The following is a 23,701-nucleotide window of genomic DNA, read 5'->3' as shown; positions in this document are numbered from 1 at the left end:
ATGTTGTAATTTTGCAAATAAAAAACTGGTGAATAGGCGATAATAATTTATGACGTCAATTAATCCACTAAATTAACAATTCAAACTTTAAATTTTAAACAATATTAAAATCGGAATGAAATACATAAGTATCAAAAATTAAGAACGTGAATGCATGATGACGTAACAAAGATAGGTGTTCTTAAATTTGAAAGCAATTAAAAATATTGCATTCGAAAAATGATTCTAGAACAAGCTATTTTTACATACATTGGTGATTACTAATGTATTTAGAACAATTGTAAATTCCCCTAAAATGCGCAATAGTAAATTCTTCAACTAGGTTCTTCAACCTTTGCGTATATGTATTATGAACGTTTATAGTATGGTCCACCATTTCAAATTGTAGAGTTTTAAAATAATATTTCATATTTTATAGTGACATAATGCATTAGTATGTTCTACAAAAATAGATTTATTTTTTACAGGTTATTCGTTACATAGAAACATTATATTCGTTACACAGAGATAAATTAACTCATGGTTTACAATGAAGACCAAGGTTTGCAAATATATTTTATTAAACATAAAACTATGTTAAACATTAAACTATAGAAGTTTTTTATAGGGTAGTTTCAATTTTAAGTTTAAAGGAGTTTACATACGCGAAATTGATTAACATCAAGTTTTTATGGGAGTTTAAATACGTATATTCAGTAGCAAAATTTTTTTAGGGGAGTTTACATACGTGTATTTCAATAGCAAGATGTTTTTAAGGAATTTACAATACTTTAGGGGTTTATATACGCCCAGTATTTATTGTTGATGATTATGACATTATAATAAAGAAAAAAATATTAGATATAATTCGCTTAATACAACAATTTTAATTCATAATTGGTATTTAATCACCAATTTTAGAGCGCCTTTTTTTATCTAAACAATTTATTATAAGCTTGATAAAAAATAAGCAGAATACATGCGTGTTAAATACCAATAAATCATCAGATTTGGACTGTGGTTTAGACCGTTAAGCCAAACCAATGAATTTGAATATCAATGAAACTATTTATTATTTATTCAATAATTTTATCACTATAAACTCGATAGTTGATATTAACATGATGACTTTTTATCCTCAATCTATAGATAATAGTTTAGTTTGATTAGCATAGGCTAATTAGTAGGCTTTAGTATATTCAAGTTAATTATATAAAAAACGAAATTCTGCTTATTTTGAAATTGCACTTGCATGTGATGTTCATATAATCAATTTTGTATTCAAAGTAGATGCACTAAACTGTATATTAGACTGCGGACCGGTTCTTTGAGCCCACATACAGAATACATTTCCACGGTCTTAGACCAGTTTGGTCTAAAATAATTTATTTAATTCGGACCATTTATCCACACACCATAGTTTGGGGTCTCATTCTGGTTCACGATAGTCCTCGCCAGATAGTGAATGAGCAACTTTACTATTATAATATAAAATATGATAAATATTAGAGTAAAATATTGAAAAATCAATAGTATTATCTCATGTTATGTTAATTATAAAAATATGTAAATTAAATATACAAAAAATCGGTGATCAAATATATTTAATAGTAAAGTACATTTTATTTATTTATTTATTTATTTATTTTTTATAATTGGCAATTACCAAAAAAATAATCACAAATTAAAACTATGTATTATTCAAAAAAAAAAAAATAAAAATGATTGAAATACTATGTTAAAGCATACATTCTAATGCTAATTCTAATGACTACAAAGTTATTTATACTTATTATTTATTCCTAGTAATTACAAACATTTAGGTTGCCTTGTTTATCTTTTTTTTTTTTACTGCTATACATTGTTAACCGTAACAATTAATTATAACATTCATAAAAAAGTAAAAAATTGACATTATCTTCATCATATTTAAATATTTATAATTAAATCATAATTATCGTATAGATTGACTCTAGTATTTTTCAAGAGAGGAGTTACAAAAAATTCTATAATTTAAGTGGTATTCAGGTTTTGGTAGCATACTATTCTTTAATTTTCTTCAATAATTAAAATTTAGTAGAAAATAAATAAATGTTTCATTTTAAGCATAATTTTAATATTGGTGAATGATGATCATGGGAGCTTGGAATTATTGTAATACTGCCAATGTAATAATTTTAATTGAATTTGAACAAGTAAAGTACATTGATGCCATAGGCACTTTTACGATATTGAATACAATATACATGCATATGTAATATCATGATTTTTAATGCAATTTTACTTATTAACTGTTGAGTAAGTACTTAATATATTCATATATAAAGTACATATTTTATATATACGTATTTTTTTTTTAAATATTTTGGAAATATGGTTGAATTCTGATAATAATTTAAAGACTGATTAATTAAAACACTGTATTTTTTTAAAATTTCCATACAGGTACATTAACAACCTTTTTTTGTTTTTATTTAAATTTAAAAAAATACAAATGTATAATTTTAATGAACAAAAAGTAAAATAATTTGTTTGATTTTAATATTTTAAATTCAATTTAATTGTCATTGTAGGTAAAGTCTAGTGTCTAGTGTAAGTCCAGTATAGGTAAACTATATGAAATAAATAAAAACAATTTTGTTAAACAAAGCTACCAATAAATTAATATAAAATAGTTAACACTTAACTATAAAATCATTAAGCTTTTTGTGTTTTTTTTTTTTATGTCCTCCTTAATAGAAGTCGTGAAACATTGATTAACCTCCTTTTAGAATGGTATTTTTATTCAAGCTGTTGCCAAGAAATTAGGTACAATGTAGAATCGATACACCTCAAGGTTCAATAAATATTAATTTCTAGTGAATTGAACGACGGAAAAGCATAATACAAATTAAATTTTATATTTAAATTATTATAAAATTAATGCTTACTAATTACAATAATTTTTGATCAAATTTTAACCAAGTATATAGTATCTACAAATATAACCATGTATGCAAAGTTTGTAAATTTTTACCCCAGTCCAAGTAATTTTGAATTAATCTGATTTGTGCATATTAAGAAAATTAATTTTAGAATTGAAAAGAAAATTAAAAACTTTTATTTTAATATAAACCTAAAATTAGGAAAGCAGAGGACATCATAAATTGAAATAAAAATGTTAGCATCAAACAAAAATAAGAATAATTGTAAGTATATTTGATTAGTAAACTAAAATTAAAAATACGTAAATCTGTTTGCAAAGGAAGGCATGGCTCATTTGGATAATTGGTATACCTATATGACTAGATACCAGAATAGGGCATTAGTCGAATAAAATATTATTCGATTGATTATTTGCGATAAAAAATTATTCTTCATTGATTTATTCTTAATTTTATTATTTATTTTTATTTTTATTCATTATTTTAATTTTTATTATTATTCGTTATTCCTTATAATCATATACCTAAATAATAAACTAAAATCCTAAATAATGATGTATAATAATAATAGACTTATTATTTAGACTTAGATAATATATATAAAGGTAATACATATTAATACATATAATAATTATCAAAAATAAATTAAATATACTTTTATATTTAATATCATTATTTAATTAATATCATTCATGTTTTTAACGAATAAATTTATTCACTATTCAGAATAATTTTGTTCTTTATTCATAAATAAATTAGTTATTCATGCTTTTATTTTTTATTCTTTATTTTGATTTGTTTTTGCCCACCTCTGCTAGATACTAATACGTAAATCGTATGTAAATTAATCTCCGTGCAGTGTGACCATTGAAATCATATACGTATATATATATATATATATATATATATATTCCCACGACCTTTCAAAGTGATATACGAATTATATTCGTAAAATAACAATATATTATTTAGTACGTACAAATGTACAATGCGGTGGTAAATTATAAAATAAAACGACAGGATAGATAGAAAGATAGATGTGTTGTCTAATCACAGGACGCGTAGAAACATATAATTATACCGTCGAATATAATTCAAGTGACTATATCGTACAAACAGTTGTGTAGGTACCTATATAGCTGCTAAATCTCTGGGAACAGTTGAAATGTGTTAACTATATTCTGTGATACTATTCCGAGTAAATCAGTATATATAATACAGATAAAGGGCGCAGCGTAATAATCGAAATTGAACAATTTAAAATCACGAGTGTGACGGTACCACTATAGTCAACACAATATAATATATTATATATAATATAATATAAATATTATTTTATATTAATTTATTGCAAAAGGGACAAAAGTAACAAAAAAATACTTGAGGGAACACTAATGATTCCAAATGATGATGATCTGTTGTTTTTGGATACAAAAAATATTGGGGATCGTATAGGATATTGAAAATAGGATCTATAGTGGTGACCGTATGGTCCATATAGTGATAGTATTAAATAAAAAATGATCAATAAACACACTTAAGTTATAAGCAGTTGTGCACACAGGGAGGGTCAGTGGTGTCGACTGACATTCCTCAGAGAATTGGTGGATGGCTAGTTCTGTGTGAACTTGTATGAGTATTTATTTAATTTAATACTAATCAATTACATGAGAATAAGTAGTAGGGCTCAATTCCAAAAATTATGCTATACAAATTTATAAATTAATACCCAGAAAATTGAAAAATAATTAATATTAGGTTTATTTTAAAAAATTGTATTTTTAGTATCTTTGTTAGTAAGAAAAAACGAAAAACACTTAAAAATAAGAGTTATACTAAGCCTAAACTCAGATTTTGCTGGTGGGGTGGGTGGGTACCTCGAAATATATATTTTCGACACCCTTGTCAAAAATTTTATGTGCGCCACTGATTACAAGTAAATATACATAAATGTCCGCGTCATATATTTATATATATATAGAGGCGGATACAGTGGAGTGAAGAGATAAAAATGTTTTTGATGCCAATTGCAAAGTCTAGTTTACCACCCACTCACCCATATTTAAATTCATATTATTATTATACATATATTATATACATATCATTATCCAACAACCACCCACCTCTTTTTAACTTGATGCCTGGGCATCATTTAGACCTATATTCGGCACGCCAATGGGCGGATATATTTAGCGAGGGCGAATAGAAATAATATTTATATTATATCTATAATAAAAAAAATCCCAAAAGGGGACGATCGCCATGTGCACCTTTATAAATCCGCCCTTGTATATATATACACAGTAAAAGAACTCTGATTATATGAACGTTAATCAACCGGGCGTAAATCGGACTGCAAGTTAAAGCATGGAAATGTGTATAAAATTGAACTTTAGCAAGGTCATGGAAAAAGTTACTGAAACAAGCTGAGGAAATCCAAAACGTGGAATTAAATGTTGAAATGGATGACGTATAAGAGTGTATAATCCAAGTTCACGTATTTGATGATTTTGATGAATATAATATAATTGAGTGGTTGCTTATGGACATAAATTATCCTAGATATTAAATATACTTTTAGATGTTGAAATAGATTGTAGCTTATTTAAAGAAAATAGTACTAAGAGAGAGGAAAATGAAACTGACGATTTGATTGAAGGTGAAAATAGGCCGTCTCATTCTAAAGCTTTTAATACGTTAGATTTGGTGTTAAAAGATTTAAGTGGCAAGAAAAATCGAACACTACTTAATTGTTGTAATTAAGAAGATTGAGAGGCATAGCTTTTCAAAAGAGAAAGTAAACTACGAAAAAATTAAAATATCATTTTTTTTCATAATACAATAAAGAATGTGCCAAATTAGCTTTTTGTTTTAAACATGTTATAGTATATATAGCTTATTGTTTTTCAGTTAAATATTATAATAAAATTATTTGTTTATTGTTATAAATTTCAAATAATATTACACATAAATACATCCATACAATATATCCATACAATTGTATAACTTTTGATATCTTATACGTCAATCATTCGGATATTTATTAGTCCGGATAATCGGAGTTCTACTGTATCACATAGTACTAGTAGTAGAACAAATTAAGAAAAAAATTTTTGATTTTTGTTATTCGGTCTACGGGGATTTTTAAACCATCAATGTTAGTGCTCTAACGGGGACTTTTTCAGGTAAAATCATTATTGTCAAACACTCGAGTTTCTCCCCCACGGTGCGATAGCAACGATAACAAAAACGTAGCCAGGAGTAAGGGGAGTCTTCGGTCGTCGAACTAGTTCTTTGCACGTGTGCACATACACACAATATTTGAAAAACATTATTTTTAAATATGGGTTTGTGTTATTTCGACAAGTGATCAAGTATGATTACACCGCGATGTCCATACGGTTAGTCCGAAACCGTGCAAACAGTGATGTAAAAAAAAAAAAAAAAAAAATTCGATAGTAAAAAAAAAAAAAAAAAAAAAAACGGAAAAACCAACAACGGTAAGACAACTTGACGGTTGTGGAAAGCTTGGCTGCGCCGACAGTCAGTTACGACCGTCGACGATAGTATTGGTGAAAACGGCCTTATGATACAAATAAAAAAACGATGACATTACCCGTCCTTGTCGAAGGCGCTAAAACACGCGTCCATGCTGCCGTCCTGCTGCTGGTCCACCGCGGTCACGTACAATAACGCCGGTACGGGCAACGTGCGCACGTCTAAATTTACCAACGGCGCGACGACGTTCGGAACGTTTGACGATTCGGCGGAACAGAATTGGCGCGACGGCGAGCGGGCCCGAACGTACGACGAGTGCCGGTGCTGTGTACACCTTGGACGAAGAGAGTAAGCGATCGAGCGTGAAATTTCGTAACTGAAAAAAAAATACAAAATAAAACTCACCCGATCGATAAAACGTTTGTGTGCGATAATAATAACAATAATGATAATAATAACGGTAATAATAATAATATTTCGGTCGCACACGCAAACCTGTAACTGGTACTGACGGCGGCGCCGAGACGCGCGTGCGATGTGTCTCACACACGGCGACAGAGACGTTTCGTTTCAAAAACTCGGTGGTGGTGGTGGTGGTGTGCGGCAAGGCGACGGCGGCGATTGGGCTGCCACACGGGCGAAGAAAACGGGAGCGTGCGTGCGGTAAAAAGTATATTAACAAATGTTTGTACACCTCTAAAGGTCTAAGAGAAATTACGCTCGTAGTATAGGCGGACATCGAGAGGTAGGAGGGGGGTGGCTTAGCCCCCTCCAAAATCGAAACTTTTTTAGAAATGTTATTCCGTTTTTTTATAATTATCTGTTCGTCTTTTTGAAAATCGTAAAATAAGAAATAATAAAAACTATTTACAATACCATAACAATACCAATTAGTTCAGCTACTTGCGAAAGAAGTTTTAGTGCAATGTATAAAATTGTTGGTTCAAGATGATTCAGCGATCTTTCAATACTATACATCGAAAAAGATATATCGAAAAATATAAAAAGCGATGATATCTTGAATATGATACAAATAGATATGTCATTAAAATAAAATATTAATTATTTTTAAATATACGTTATTTAGAGTTTTTTTTAATACAATTTAAACATAACTAAATTTTTAATAGTAATGAGTTTTACTTGTGCATTGAAAGGGGGTGTGAGGGCGAAGTCCCTACAAGTTATTTTACATTGTATTATTATAGCCTCCCCAAAAATTCAACCAAATGTCCGCCTATGGCTCGTAGGTATACATACGCAGTAGCGCCGACTTGTATTTTATTTGGTGAGGCAAAGTATAAAAATTTTTTAATACCATCTCCCAAAAAGTTAGAGCAAAATAATAACAGGTTACATGATTGAATGATTATATTGTAAATTTAATCATCATAAAGTCGCTTCACTCGCAATTTATCAATGCAATTTCATCTATTAGATTGGTACTATTCAGCAGTGGCGTATCCAGGGAGAGGTTAAGGGGTTATAACTGACAGCCCGCACTATTAAGTCTATTTTAGAATACGATTGTATTTATTGTTAAATGTGCCGCTTAAAACAGCACATAATAATAATAAAGCTTATCTACTTCATAGTGATTTTAGAAAGAAACACTTAATATCAATTTGAAGCGTATATAAAAATAGGTTAAATTATTTAAATATTAAATACGTTATTAAAATTTAAGAAATGTAAAACAAAAAAAACACTTTATTTCATTTTTTAAACAACTGTAATTTAAAAATAGATGTTTAAAAATGTTTCACGGGGCTATTGGTAATTTAAGTAACTATCCTAAAATATTTAAAAGATGTATTTACATGCTGTATAATCACTTTTAAATACTGAGAACCGAGAGGCGTTTAGCTTTATCATGTGTGCGAAATAGATCTACGGCTACTTGATATGGTATAAAGACATGCATTGATAGGCGAATTGTTCTATCGCATCATAGTATCCTACCATCTACAGATTCACTGTCATTTAATTTGTACATTCTTAAGATTTACTAACTAGGGTGTAAATTTATCCACCCAACCCACCCTACACCCACCCAAACATCAGACACCCATCACCATAGTTAAATGAAGAGGCGAACTGCCCTATAAAAGTACGTGTTTGGCGCCACTTCACATACATATGTATATCTCACGCATCAGCTTTGTCACTCTGCCAACCAACTCTACCGATTTTCATTAATGATTTCGATTCCGTCAATCTTTTCCCGCCAGACCGATCGTTGTAAAGGAAGTGAAAAATTACAATACAAATTGCGTATTCCTTTTTTTTTTTTAATTTAAAAACAATATACATATTTATGTAAGTCTTTTCAAATTATATCAATAATAGCGCACATCGATATTGTTTTTTACAATTTCAGGTTCTCGATAGTACTTTAATACTTAATAATCGAACGAATTTATATGGTTTTAACAACGCATTCATTGTTTTCAGATGTGCTATTTTTTCTAAATTAAATGTTAAATAGAAATTAGGTTGTCTCGTAAACACCTATTTATAATACTTCAAATCGGATAGCTCCTTTTTGGGGGTTCAGACTATTGGCTAAACGGTACGTCGCTGATTGCGGTTGTGGTCGACATTTTCACGCGCCACCTTTTTTTTACACCCGATCGTTCTTTTTATTTAGAAAAATCTCTCAGACTACAGAAATTCTATATACTTTTATAGTCGTATCCCAATATACCAATAGTATACATAGTGAAACTTTACATGGTTTAAATAGGAACAAATGATTTCGTATGGGTAAACATATATAGTTCAACGATCGTCACGTTCCGCTTTCATTTTACTTAGCTTCGCATTACTATCGTTTATGCTATTTGAGAGTTTTCTACCTTGTTAAAGCTACCACCTTCTTTTCAAGAAATTTTTTATTTTTAATCTAACATAAAAACATATAAATTATTTATGTTTTATGCGTACAATATCTTGTAATCTATGCCTAATCTTGGAAAAATAATGAATTCCACAACTTTTATATGTATAGTCTATATCATATTATCAACAGGATTACTAAATGTAATACTATGCGAGCGATAAATAAAGTGCTTGTAATCTAATAGAACTACGTTTGTATATAAAAATAATAGAAATGTACATGAAAAATGTGTAATCAAGCTCAATATTTATTTATATAAATGACAATTAGTGATGGGTCAAACTTTTCGAATCTCGAACCGAACCGAACCGAATCCTTGATGTTTAATCATTGATTGCTTTTAATTTTATATCATAATATCATATGAAAATATGATATTAATTTTAATAAAAGAAGATTAAATCTTTTTCTGTCTTATTTTTAACCAAATAAAAAAAGTTAAAATCTAAATTCAATAAAATTACAATATACATGTTTAAGGCACCTCCCGAAAAAAATTTCTAGATACAGCCTTGTACATGTTCGTTATTACCTTATAATTCGTGTACAAAAAAAAAAAAATAATTAATTAATAAATAATCAAATTACAAAGGAAGCCGAAGGAGAATAAGAATTATAATAATAAATAATTAAATTACAAGGCAAGTTAATGACTAATTATAATTTGTTATTTGTTCATATGCACAGTCAAAATGTGAATCAACATGTACATAAGGAGACTCCTCTTTGTCTTATAAGTCATCGATTATCTGTTTTTTATATTAAACGTTGCATATTATAACTATTTAAAATTTCAAAAACCATTTTGGTATTAAAACGATTATAATATTTTGATAATTGATAAGAAATACGATGAAATAATTTATTAAAAATTTGCTCTTGTGTTGTCTCTAAAGAGCTCGTTGGCGGGAGTGCCCTTATCACACATCCATCATGTTTCGGTGGGCAAAAAAACATTTTTATTAAATTAGTTAAAAATATAAACATACAGTACCTATCACATAGTATTAAATAAAACTAATTTGGTTAATTGATGTCGTTTACTAACAATAATTTTAATTTTTTGGTTTAGCAACATGATTTAGTTGTATTTTTAAATATTTTTTACAAATTAGTGCTACTAAATCTAACCTATGATTTTGTAAAATTAATTTTAGGAAAACGTTATATTTTGTAAAATATTTAAATAAAATCATAACTTTTTGCTGTGATTATTATTTTTATAGATAAACTAATAGATTATAAGTAAAATAGCATGTTAGTTTGATTAACAAATATTCAATGTATTTAACTAATTTCAAAACACTATTCGAACTCTTTAATAATCCTCCTATATTTTTTACATCAGTTAATATGGAAAAGAAATATTTATGACTATAGTTAAGTTCACTTGATAGTTATATATGATTGTCTATACATGATGTACAATCATTTTAAGTCATTTTCTTACAATAAAACCAGTAATGAAATAAATAATATTATTCTTAATATTACTGAATTGGTCAATCTCGCCCATAAAAAAAATATTGGAACATCCGTAATCTACACAAGACACTGGCATAATTTAATAGTTATATAATAAAATATTACAATTACAAAAATATTTATTAAAATTATTAAATATGTACATAATATAGTAAAATGTACAAAACTGAAAATATATCAAACAAAATGTGGCGAAAAATAATTTTTTGTGTCAACCAAGAATATGACGTCACTGTTTTTATAAATTCACGTGATAACAGAAGTACCTTTTTTTAGTTAGTATAGAAGTTGTTGTACATTTTATTTTTATCGATAAAGATATAATTTCAAAAATAGCAATCAAAATCGACAATAATTCAATGTTAAATATTCAGTAAAATCTATTTATACCAAATATGTATACTATGCACTAATAAAATATAAATATGCTCTGAAAAAAAAAATAGATCGAAATATGCAAATATATGTAACATAACAATTTTACTTTCATATTCTTTAGGTCACAAAACAAAATCTATCCTACTCTGCACCTTTTATAATTAAAGGAAAAAAATATGCTAATACATGAACATCCGTCTTTTACTAATATCTAATATCAACGAATATATTCGAATTGAACTTTATAACTTCTAAAACATATTTAATTACATTTATGTTTTTTTTTCTAACTAAAAAGTAATATAAAAATTAAAATTTTTATATCTATGTCTAAAATAAATGTATTTAATTTAATATATTTATTTTTAATGGAATTATTTTAAATATTGCAATTAACAGTTAACATTAATCATTCAGAATTTCCTTCTAAAATTACGCTTGTTGAATAATTATAAGTTAATGATCATTATAATAGAATTAATATAAATTAATTACATTGCTCAGTGATTGATAATCACTAATCAATAATTCACAGTATAATAATGATGGTCAACATTATTATTTATTACATCACTATGACATTTCCATTTTAGTATTCATCTTTGATATTGTGAGATCTTATCTAACACAAATAAGACTTAGATATTAAATTTATTAAAAATATTGGTATGGGTAATATAGATACATCATAAAACATCATGTATAAAATCGAAAAGTTCATCGTATTTATTACTATTTCATTATTTAAATGTTTAATATTTTTTCGTATTATTCATTAACAAAAATAAGACTTAATAAATTAAACGAAAAAACATTTAAAAAATTAAATAGTAATAAATACGACGTACTTTTCGATTGAATACACATTTTTTTTATTATATATGTATATTACCCACACATTATTGTGTATGAACAATTTGTGTATACTCAGGCGCGGATAAAAGGGTGGCTATAAGGGCTGAAGTCCCCCCTTAGACATTAGGTAGAACCATATCCCCCCTTTTTTTAATTTCTATATCCGCGCTTGTATATACTCACATAATGATATACGTAACGATACACATAACGGGGCGTACCAGTGTCGAGTTTAAAAATATTCACGAAATATACTAAAATAAAATTTTATACATATTATATATTATTATTTTTAAATTAACTGAATAAATAATTTGGTTAAACCTTTATTTTTATTATCTTTAATCATAAATTACTTTTAAATATGGTAAATAGATAGTAAAATTAATATTTTATAATCATATAAATATTAAATATAAAAACTGAGAAAAGCAGTTTTTATACATATATTTATTTTGTATTTTGTTGCACTCTGTTATTATTGGTAAGCTAACTAGTTTTGTGAGTATTATAATATTATTTTATTTGTAGTACTCACATAATCATGTAAATCCAAGTACAGTAGAGCCTCGATTATCCGAACCTCCTTTATACGAACATGAAAACTCGTATCCGGCCGGTCGGCCTGCCGGTTTATCGAATTTATCAAATTATCATCAATCATTAGTATATGACCAAAACGCAACGGGCTTATCTAAACGACGTTCTCGTGTTTAACTTGTCAGTTTAGTTTGGCTCTCATTGTTATACATACGTACAAATATATTACGATTGTCAAGTACTTATGTAAAATGTCTTATAAACGTAAACGTCATGTTCTTACGATGGATCAAAAAATAGAAATTCTTGCTAAACTGGACAAAGGTGAGATTAGCGTATCTTTAGCCCGTCTTTATAATATAGGTAAAGCAACAGTTACAGATATTAAAAACAACCGTCATGCAATCATGGATTTTGCGTCAAAAATGGATAGTGATGATGGAATAAAAAGAAGGAAAGTAATGAAAGTTGCAAAATATCATGATCTTGACAAAGCAATGGAAATGTGGTTTATACAAAAACGAAGCTTAAATGAACCAATTTCTGGACAACTCATATGTGAAAAAGCTCTCGAGATGAATACAAAATTTAAGGGCCCTGAAGATTTTAAGGCCAGCAGTGGCTGGCAGGATCATCACAAGACAGGTAAAGTGTTACTCTTACTAGACAATGCACCCACTCACCCATCCGCCGAAGTATTAAATTTAATTGATCCAGATTATCAAGTCATGTTTTTTTCCACCAAACGTAACGTCTTTGATTCAGCCCATGGATCAGGGAGTAATCGAAAAAATTCAAAAGAATGTACCGAAAACAAATGTTGAAGAGACTTTTATTAAATGAAGGCACTGAAGAGAGTTGTTGAATTTTCAAAATTATTAAATTTGAAACACTGCTGTTACATGGCAGCAGATGCCTGGGATAATTTAACTGAGGAAAATTTACGAAATGCTTGGAAGAAGTTGTGGGTTGCTTCAATGGAGTTAGAAGCCGAAAAAGAAACTGATCTAAATAATCTTGATGATTTTGTTGATTTATTTAATGAAATTCCAGGATTTAATAACTGTAATTATGATGACGCTGTTGATTGGTTAACAACTGATGTAAATGATCTAGGATATCAAATATTAGATAGTGATGAAATCATTTCTTCGATGCAAAATGAAGAAAGTGACGACACTAGTGATGAAAGTATGGGTACACCAAAAGGACCAACATCTGCTGAAGCATTTGCTACTTTTGAAACTGGTCTTGAGTGGTTTGAAAAACAGGCCGAATGTAGTCCAACACAATTACTTCTACTTAAACGTTTGCAAGACTTGGCTGCAGAAAAGCGTGTTGCAGCTTATCGTCAAATTAAAATTGATAATTTTGTCAAAAAAATATAATAAATTAAATGTATAAATGTAATGTATTTCTAATAATGTAATTTATTTCTGATAATGTAATGTATGTAATTCTAATGAAATATTAATAATAATAATAAATATTTAATTATAAAAATAATAAATAATTAAAATATCATATTATAAAAAAATTTTATTTTATATTTCCAATATCCGAACTTTTGCATATCCGAACTAGGTGCGGTCCCAATTAGTTCGGATAATCGAGGTTCTACTGTACCTATATGTTTTTTTATTATATCAAACCGCTTTAAAGGTTTAATAAAAAATGAACATAAAATGTTAGAATGTTGATTTTTTTTATTTTATTTATACAAATAAATACAATCTATACAAAACAAAGATTTAAAATTGTAAAAGGCCAAAGTTCAGAAAGTTTATCCTTCACCTTCAAGGATTTTTATTTTATTTTGACGCGATTCACATAATAAGTTATAAAAAGTGTTGGTATTCAACAGAATTGCGTGTTTGAATTTTGTGGTATATCACGAACTCAGTTTATTAGATGGCAAAACTTTAATGGTTTATATTATCAAATTATTGGCACAAAAGTAATTGTTTTAGTTTAAGTAAGAACAACAATTATTGCAATCGACATAGTAAAAATAAAAACAATTTCGTTGAAAAATATTATTAGATAAATATTTTACGAATTATGTACATTATTCTATTGGTTGTTATTAAGTTTTTTAATATAACAATACTAAAAATGTATTTATTTCAGTAATTATTTTGTCTACGAAGAAAAGGTTTACCGGTATCCTAATATTTAACATAAAAATTAAGTATAAATTATAATACCATTAGATGAATTATGAAGTACAAATTTTTAAATTTATACTATCAAGTTTATAACACGAGTACATCTGTCTTCAATAAGTTATAATTACATAGTTACGATTATTGATGTTAAGATATTACATTAAATTTATACAAGCCAATATTAAAATATATCAATAACTATGTAAAGAAATATTCTCAATATCCAGTATTCAAAAATCGATACTAAAATATAAATACTTTATTTGCATAAAATGCACGTTAACTGACACCTACTTTTTTTGTACATTGCCCGGAAGGCCATTTTTGTGTACACGCCATAAATTGCCAAACTTGCTTTCATGTACATAATTATGTACACTGACGTTTTTGAACTCACCATCTCCGTGTACAAAATTCTGACTCGGTACTGTTGATTTTAGATAGGAATATGAATCTCGTGGCCCTTAGACCATTTCTATATTTTTAGCGAACACGTAGCAGTACTTGTTACTATTGTAATCTACTTTTAATTTTGACTAATTTTAGATATCTGAATTGAATGTATTCTCTAATAAATATTAATAAAAATACAATTATGTATATGATTTTTATTTTACATATTCCACTTTGATATAATAAAATTATTAAAAAAAAATTATTGTTAAAAAAAAAACATTTAGAAATATATAATAAAAAAATGAATTTTACGTATTACTTATTACATTACTTTTTTTTATAAATGATACCTTTTTAATTTTTATAATGTTCAAAAAAAATTTCCTTTAAGGATATAAAATAAAAAATAAATTTGCGTTGTTTACTAAATTACCTATGCCTTTTTTGTTTTGTGGGCTATAAAAAATACTGTATACTGTACTGATAATACTGTAGTAACCTAATAAAAATATTAACGAATATTACTATGTCTGGTCTAGGAGGCCACGTGTACATTATTTTGACACGGTCTACATTTTGAATTTTCCGTGTGGAAATGTCTTTTTAAAATACTATAAAACATTATGCCAAATAACAAAACATTTGTGATAAAAAATTTTCTTTTTAGATTTTGGCAAACATACAAAAAAATTTTGCGCCTGAAAAAACCAAATTTCCTGCCCAACATCGATTTCATAAATTCCGAAAACCAAGCACCAAATTAATCTAAACACAAACAATATTCCATCCTACGCCGAAAAAACTAAAACAAAAATCCAACATCATCTCCAGAACGAAAAACCAACAAAAAAAGAAATAAACAACTCAAATATCACTAACGAGCTTATAAAGTATTTAATGCCTGTACTCAGCTCACTCATTTCACAGATTATTAATAAAATTATCGAAAATCTACCTGCGTTATTAAACAATATTAATGTCGTCTAATATTATAAATATCCATAAGCTAGTCATCATAAATTGGAATGCCAATGGCATTAAACAAAATCGTAACACATTTGCAGAGTTCTTATCTGCACATAATGTCGATATAGCATGCGTGTCCGAAACGCATCTAATTGACAGTGACAAAATAAAATTCAATGGTTATACTACTTATCGCAAAGATAGGCTAGCTGTTCGACCCTCAGGTGGCGTTGCCATATTAATTAAAACTAAAATAAAACACCAACATATCTACCTTCATTACAAGCGCTCGAAGCAGTAGCAATTTCTATATAAATCAATCATTCAATTATTAGTGCTTATCAGTCACCTAGCTTCCAAATGTACATAAATGACTTTGACAAAATATTAAAAAGCTATCAAAATATACCGTTAGTAGGTGACCTTAAGTGTAAACACACGACCTGGAAATACAAATCTAACAAAACAAACGGACTTAAATTATACAAATATCTCGCAAACAATTCCACAATTATAGTTGCTCCAGACACACCCACCTACTTTCCATATGATCAAAACAGAAGCCCGGATATCTTAGATGTAATTTTATTAAAATCAATCCGATTTTCCATTCACCAAAAACCACTATTTGAATTTGACTCGGACCATTTACCTGTAAAAATTACAATAAACGCGTCCTTATCTTTCATTGTACCCACTCGCAAGCTTATAATCGGAAAACCTGATTGGGAAAAATTCAAACAACATACCACACAAAATCTAATTATTCCCAAAAATATTTTAAACACTACCAAAGCAGATGACGCAATAAAACATTTACGTGAAATCATATGCCAAGCGGCCGAAACTTGCTCAGCTAAAAAAAATACGATAACAAATTATAATCCAAATCAACTTTCCCCCTCAATTTTAAAATTAATTAAATCAAAACATCAAACTAGGAGACTCTGGCAACTACATAAAAAACCTGAAGATCGAAAAAAACTAAATTTTCTAACAAAAAAAGTTAAAAACACACTCAAAGAACACAGAATCAACTCTTATCAAAAATATTTATCAACAATACACCCAGCTGACTCTAATATGTGGATGGCAATCAAAAGAATAATTAATCAAAACTCTAATAAAATCCCTCCTTTAAAAGCGGTAGATGTTTACATGAATACAGATCGCGACAAATGCGAAATATTTGCTAGCACTCTAGTAAATGCCTTCACATTAAATAGCTCACTAGATAACTTCACAAAAAATCTAGTCCAAAAAAAACTAAGCGAGTCCGATATTCTTCCCCAAAATATTTTACCATATTCGAGCCCTAATGAAATATTAGACATAATTAAAAAATTGCCAAAAAGAAAATCTCCCGGACACGATTTAATCACTAACACCATTTTAAAAAATATTCGTAGGAAAGCAATTATATTTTTAACAATATTATTTAATTTCTTAATCAAAATGGGGTACTTTCCGACTGAATGGAAAATGGCCACAATCATTCTGTTCAAAAAACCAGGGAAAGATAACTCCAACCCAAACAATTACCGACCAATTAGCCTTCTGTCTTCAGTTTCAAAAATATTTGAAAAAATTATTCACTTAAGACTAACCAATTACTTAATTAAAATAAACGCCATCCCACATTTTCAATTTGGTTTTAAATCCAATCACTCTACTACCCAGCAACTTCTACATCTAACAGAACACATAAATGATGGATTTGAAAAAAAAACAACATACAGGCGCAGCCTTCTTAGACGTAGCCCAAGCCTTTGATCGCGTGTGGCATGACGGTCTATTTAAATTAAAAACATTCAACACCCCGACTGCATTATATAATCTGATAAAATCCTTCCTCTCTGCTCGCTGATTCAAAGTGAGAATAAACGAGACAACATCGGAAACAAAACAAATGGACGCAGGCGTACCTCAAGGCTCCAAAATTTCACCATTACTCTTTAACTTATACGTATCGGATTTTCCTACAACAAATAATACTGAAATAGCATTATATGCTGATGACAATGTTATATACACAAGCTCTAAGAACGTAGAAATAATAACCCCAAACATACAAGCACAATTAAATGAAATTCAAAAGTGGGGAGAAAAATGGAAAATTAAATTAAACCCTCAACAAAGCACAGCGGTCCTCTTCACAAACCACCGCCCCAAAATGCCTGATAATTTAAAATTTTACAATAATAATATACCTTGATCACTTAACATCAAATACCTTGGGGTAATCCTAGACAGAAAACTAACATAGAATCCACATATCACCTCCAAATTGCGACAAAGTTACCAGAGACTCAAAATATTATACCCACTGATCAACCGACAAAACTCATTAAGCTGGAGATGTTCTTTTATAATCTATAAACAAATATTAAGACCCCTAATGTTATATGCAGCCCCTGTATGGGAGAATTGCGCTAAAACACACTTGCAAAAAATACAAATATTTCAATCGAAAGTGCTTAGGATAATATCAAATGCTCTATGGTTCGTTCGCAATGTTGCACTCCACCAAGACTTTCAGATACCCACAATAACTGAGTATATCAAAAAACTAACTGTCAACTTCTTCAACCACATCAACCATGCTAGTAGTGCAAAATTTTATAGACTAAGCGACCCACTTACTATCCGCCGACTCAAGCGTGGACGACCGCACGACCTTTTAGTATAAGCTAATCACATTTTTTTTAATTGTAAATATCAAAACGAAAATGTAATATATTATTTTATATATTATTATCTAATTTTCAAACCTTAAAAATGTAAAAATCTATTAACAATAAGTTTAGATGACTATGGTCAGGAGAACTTTATAAGTATAAATAAAAAAAAAAAAAAAAAATTATTGTTCTGCTGGATACGAGTAAAAAATATTTTGAATCTGACACATTTCCGAAAACCAATGAAAATAGTGGCTCTGATGGCGGTACCTATGACTTCAATTTGACTTGACCGCCCACAACACAATCCAGAACTTCATTTTTAAACATAAATTGCTTGCGATATTAACACACAACGTTCATTGGTCCAATAGCAACGATTTGCTGTGAACTGCAATCGATTTCCACGTTATAATTCAATGCAGCTCGATAGGGGTTAAATGCAACATTTCTATGTTATTGATTTCGATTCCATCGAATTTCATTCCACGATTCGCGTTGCTCGTCAGTTTGACTTGCTCTTGTATATCTTAAGTTTGTACGTCTAATTGCTGGAATTTTTAAAAACGAAAATTCAACTGTAAATTAAAGAAAACTATTCTTCTTCTTTAAAAGAAAGTATATCACTTATTATGTTAATAACGTGTATGTTATTCTGTCCAAACTTATCAAAACTCCATATTAAATTGAACTTTTAATAATAGGTGTGATGGCTCTGAACTAACTGTGATGTGCACTAAGAAATTCAGTTATAATACATGTATTTTTTATCAATAAAATAACTCCGACCGAAATATCTGTTTGAACGATATTCAGATTTTACATCCTATTTAAGAATATTCGCAGCACGCATTCTGTCAATTCTATGTCAAACGTCAAAAAGTCACAATAAAAAAGTTTATATTGTCCAAAGTGTTAAGGTTAGATTAGAAATAATTTTATATGGTGGTTAAGTATTCTTAAATTTTCTAATTTTATGTGCAATTTTCTTAATTTTTCTTTCATAAGAACCTTTTTCTGACAATAAAAAACACAAAAAAAAAAAAGAATTAGCGAAATCGGTCCAGGCGTTCACGCGTAATGGCGTGACCAAGGGAAATAGGGATTCATTTATAAATGTATATATTATACTAGCTGAACCCGTGCACTTCGTAGCCCATATATAGAATTCACCCGTGTGCAGTTATTGCTTTCTCTAAATGCAATTTTTAAATCAGATGTTTATTATTTACCTTCTTTCTTTTTTCGATCCCCTAGCAACAAACAAAAATAATACTATAAACGACGTAAATTTTCAAACGAAAATAATAGCACGTAGGTTGTACAGTTAAAATTAGTTTTATAATAACTAATAGCCGACTCCTGTGCGCTTCGCAGCACCAACACAAAAATGCAATAAAAATCATTTTTTCTAAATTCTTTATTATTAATCCAACACATTTGTGTAAACAATATTTTTTGTTTGTCCATTTGGGGCATACACAAATAAACAATTTGGAGTGCCAACTCTTGAACAGGCCACGTATAATTGCCCGTCCGAAAAACACGGCTCCTCCAAATCCAAACCGCATACTTGGAGCGTTTGTCCTTGTGCCTTATTGATGGACATAGCGAATGATAGGTGCACGGGGAATTGCAACCGTTTGAATTCAAATGGCATGTCTGTTGGTATCAGAGGAATACGTGGGATAAGTACAAATTCCCCCTTCGCTTTGCCAGTCAATATTGTGGCTTCGATTAAATTCGGCATCAATCTTTTTACAGCTAATCTTGTGCCGTTGCACAGTTTTGGTGCATTCAAATTCCGTGGTAAAATAATTGATGAGCCGACCTTCAAATTCAAGAAATGCGGCGGTATACCGGGTGGTTCTAACGAATTCAAAAATTCAACTGGATAGTTGACTGCATCATCTTCATTCAATGCGTTATCAATAGATTTGTATGATATTACTGCACCAGGTAATTTTTCTTGGATGAGATAATTGATAGCATTGACTTGCACATTTTTTGGTGCCAGAATTGCGCGTTCACTCAACCATTTGTGATTCCTGTGATTCTGGATAATATTTGGAAACCCTCGTTCAATCAATTCTTCTTTTGATTGGAGAATTGTACAAAAATTGTTTGGCAAACTAATTGAACCGTTTGTGTTATCGATTTGAACTTTGCCATTTCCGATTTCTAACAATTGCTTCGAAAACCGATCTGCAGATTGATCATTCTGCAACTGAACACGCATGTTTATGTTTAGCGTCAATTTTCGTACATATCTCCACATGAAAGAAGACTTTAGGAACGCATTGATCTCATCTACCGGTGTTGAGCGTGGAATTACGGGAAGTGTTTGCCTAAATCACCTGACAATAATATCAATGCAACACCAAAAATGTTTTGATTGCCACGCAGATCTTGCATTGTGCGGTGTATTGCTTCAAGTGATTTTTTGTGCGTCATTGTACATTCATCCAATAAAATAATTGCTGTTTGCTGCAAAACTTTCGCCATCGCAGAATTTCTTGATATATTGCACGTGAGATTCTCAATCACCTGCAATACATTAAAAATAATTACATCTCAATTAATGCAAATGCATTTCAAGCCAATCGATCAATGAATATAAACAAACCTGCACATTTAATGGTAATTTTAATGCAGAGTGGGCTGTTCGTCCTCCATCCAACAGAATATCAGCTATTCCAGACAAAGCAAGTGCCAATGAAATTTTCCCTTGCACTCGAATGTTTGCCAAAATGAGTGATATTACAAATGTTTTACCGGTACCCCCGGGCACATCCAAAAAGTACAATCCACCGGCTTCATTTTGTACTGCTTGCATGATGATATCGTACACATTTTTTTGTTGGTCATTTAATTTGGGAACATTTAAATTCACAAATGTTTGCAATTCATTGATATCATACTGTTGTTCTCGTCGCAATTCTCAATCGAAAAAATCATGCATTGGACGATTGGGTGAAATCATACCTAATTGTACCAATGCTTTATTGGCGATCGTAAGGCACATATCTTCAACAGCTATTAATGCCTCATTATACATTTCCAATGTTATGATCAAATCAGAGTTTCCTGTGTGATGGCGCATTCGAATCAAAAAGTCTTCTGTCATAAAATCTCGATATTTATTCCACAATTCAATCGGATTCGATGGGAAACATATTGATATTATTATGGCAAACAGCATACGTATTTGATGTGAAAATGAAACGATCGATGCATCTTGAAGTGATGAATCCCAACATGCATCATTTTCCAGTAAACCCAAATGCTCACACGCTTCACGATACGTAGCACATAAATGACCATTAACTGTTCGTAAATCTTCAAATGAACGCGGCCCCACAACATTCACTAACAACAGCCGCAAATAATAACATTCTACCATATTTGGAATAAACTGTGTATAGTCTTCCCATAGTTTCTGCATAGAAAAGACCTGGATGGCCATCAACTGCTGTTCCTTTTTTACGTCGTTGCCATGTTTTTTGTGCAGTCCAAGTGTAATAATGCGTTACATCTGAATACAGCAAAGTTCATTCCACCAATAAGACCATGTTCACTGTAATCCATTTCACTGCTGTAATGAAATGCAGCAAATTCCATGGCTTGTGCACGACGCGAAATTCGTGACGTTCGTCTTGATGCTGGATTTACTGACGGACCTGCAGATGTAGTTCGATGTTCATTTCGTAAAAGTTGAACAACATTTCGTTGTAAATGTGCCTCTTCACTTTGAGATCTCCTATGAGACTGTTGGGCGACATAATTACGTGATCGTCGGCCAATATTTTTTAATCTTGGTCGTGGCATTTTTTAACGCCTAAATCCATACAATTCAAATTGAATAAAAATCAATCTTATTTAATCTCAAACCATAGACGCGTGTGCTACGGAAACAAATAATAAAAAATAACCACATAGAGTGTATATATATCTCCATGGCAAAACAATAATTTTTGAATATCGTGCGTGCGTGCGTGATTAATATTGTACACTTAAGAGGCCATAACTCCGGAACCACATATCGCACAGCGTACAAACTTCACAGAAACCATCTACATATCAATCTTAATATGCTCTGAAATTTCGAAATCGGTTCGTTGAATCTTGAGCTATAAAATTTATTCAAAATGTACATCGATTTATATATATATATATATAGATAGATATTATCTATATATACACTTATAGGTATAAGTGTATATATAGATAACTATATAATAACGATAAGTAAAGAAAGCATGTTACGTGTACGCAACGAATACCATATATAAATAATACATTTTATATTAAGCTGTGATTTAGTGGTCACATTTGTCCATGTTTCGACACAAAAAAAATCTTGAAAGTTTAGATTATATACTAAAAAAATTTCGTTTTAGACAATGAAGACAATTATACTGAAGTATTAAGTTATCTAGTATGAAAAGTATTATTTATGATGAGATCAAAATAAATATTCATTGTATATAGACAGGTTTCGCTGTAATCCAGTCAAATAATAAATTTAATCATACACGCAAAGAGATTGCCTAATTAGAAATGTAATGTAAAATTCAAATAAAGAAATGGCCTATGGATATTTTACCACAACACAATAAAGTGCATTAATGAAAGTATTAAAAATTTCGATTAAATTATTACTCAATGTACATATAATGTTAAGGCTACCATGCTTTTTCGATAATACATTTTATTTATGTTGCTGAGTAAATATTGATTAATAAAATTAGGTCTGGTTAAATCACATACAACATAAAGCATCTTAAACATCAACAGGTATATCGCACATATAATTTAAAAACAAAAAATACGAGAAAACCACATAAAAAAAATAATAGTTTACAATTTAATGCATAATATTAATAATAATGGCATATTTATTCAAATTACATTAGCCGGTTGGACTACTAG

General features: G+C 29.4%; 3 protein-coding genes across 5 annotated transcripts in view; all 3 read right to left on the bottom strand.

The window, feature by feature from the left end:
- The window catches only part of LOC112692036 (nicotinamidase), a 31,048-nt gene that overhangs the window by 4,550 nt on the left and 2,797 nt on the right, over positions 1–23,701 (bottom strand). For 2 of the 3 annotated variants that reach the window (XM_025566538.1, XM_025566537.1), the window contains exon 2: positions 6,520–6,777. In XM_025566538.1, the coding sequence (XP_025422323.1) occupies positions 6,520–6,554 (35 nt within the window). In that variant the 5' untranslated portion in view covers positions 6,555–6,777. Of the gene's footprint in view, positions 1–6,519; positions 6,778–6,896; positions 6,921–23,701 lie in introns of those variants that run through there. The other variant, XM_025566539.1, reaches the window with a different exon arrangement.
- On the bottom strand, positions 20,181–21,486 carry LOC112692037 (ATP-dependent DNA helicase pif1-like). Its single transcript, XM_025566540.1, has 2 exons — positions 21,396–21,486; positions 20,181–21,316 (listed from the first exon to the last, which is right to left on the bottom strand). Exon 2 carries the CDS (start codon positions 21,045–21,047, stop codon positions 20,196–20,198), a length of 852 nt encoding a protein of 283 aa, XP_025422325.1. The 5' UTR covers positions 21,048–21,316; positions 21,396–21,486; the 3' UTR covers positions 20,181–20,195.
- On the bottom strand, positions 21,711–22,172 carry LOC112692026. The gene has a single exon (XM_025566525.1). It carries the CDS (start codon positions 22,170–22,172, stop codon positions 21,711–21,713), a length of 462 nt encoding a protein of 153 aa, XP_025422310.1.

This window comes from Sipha flava, unplaced genomic scaffold (assembly GCF_003268045.1).
Source record: "Sipha flava isolate LNK unplaced genomic scaffold, YSA_version1 69_pilon_pilon, whole genome shotgun sequence".
In the NCBI taxonomy this organism is placed as follows: Eukaryota; Metazoa; Arthropoda; class Insecta; order Hemiptera; family Aphididae; genus Sipha; species Sipha flava.
Note: the sequence above shows the minus strand (reverse complement) of the source record. Positions and strands in the feature narration are given on the sequence as shown.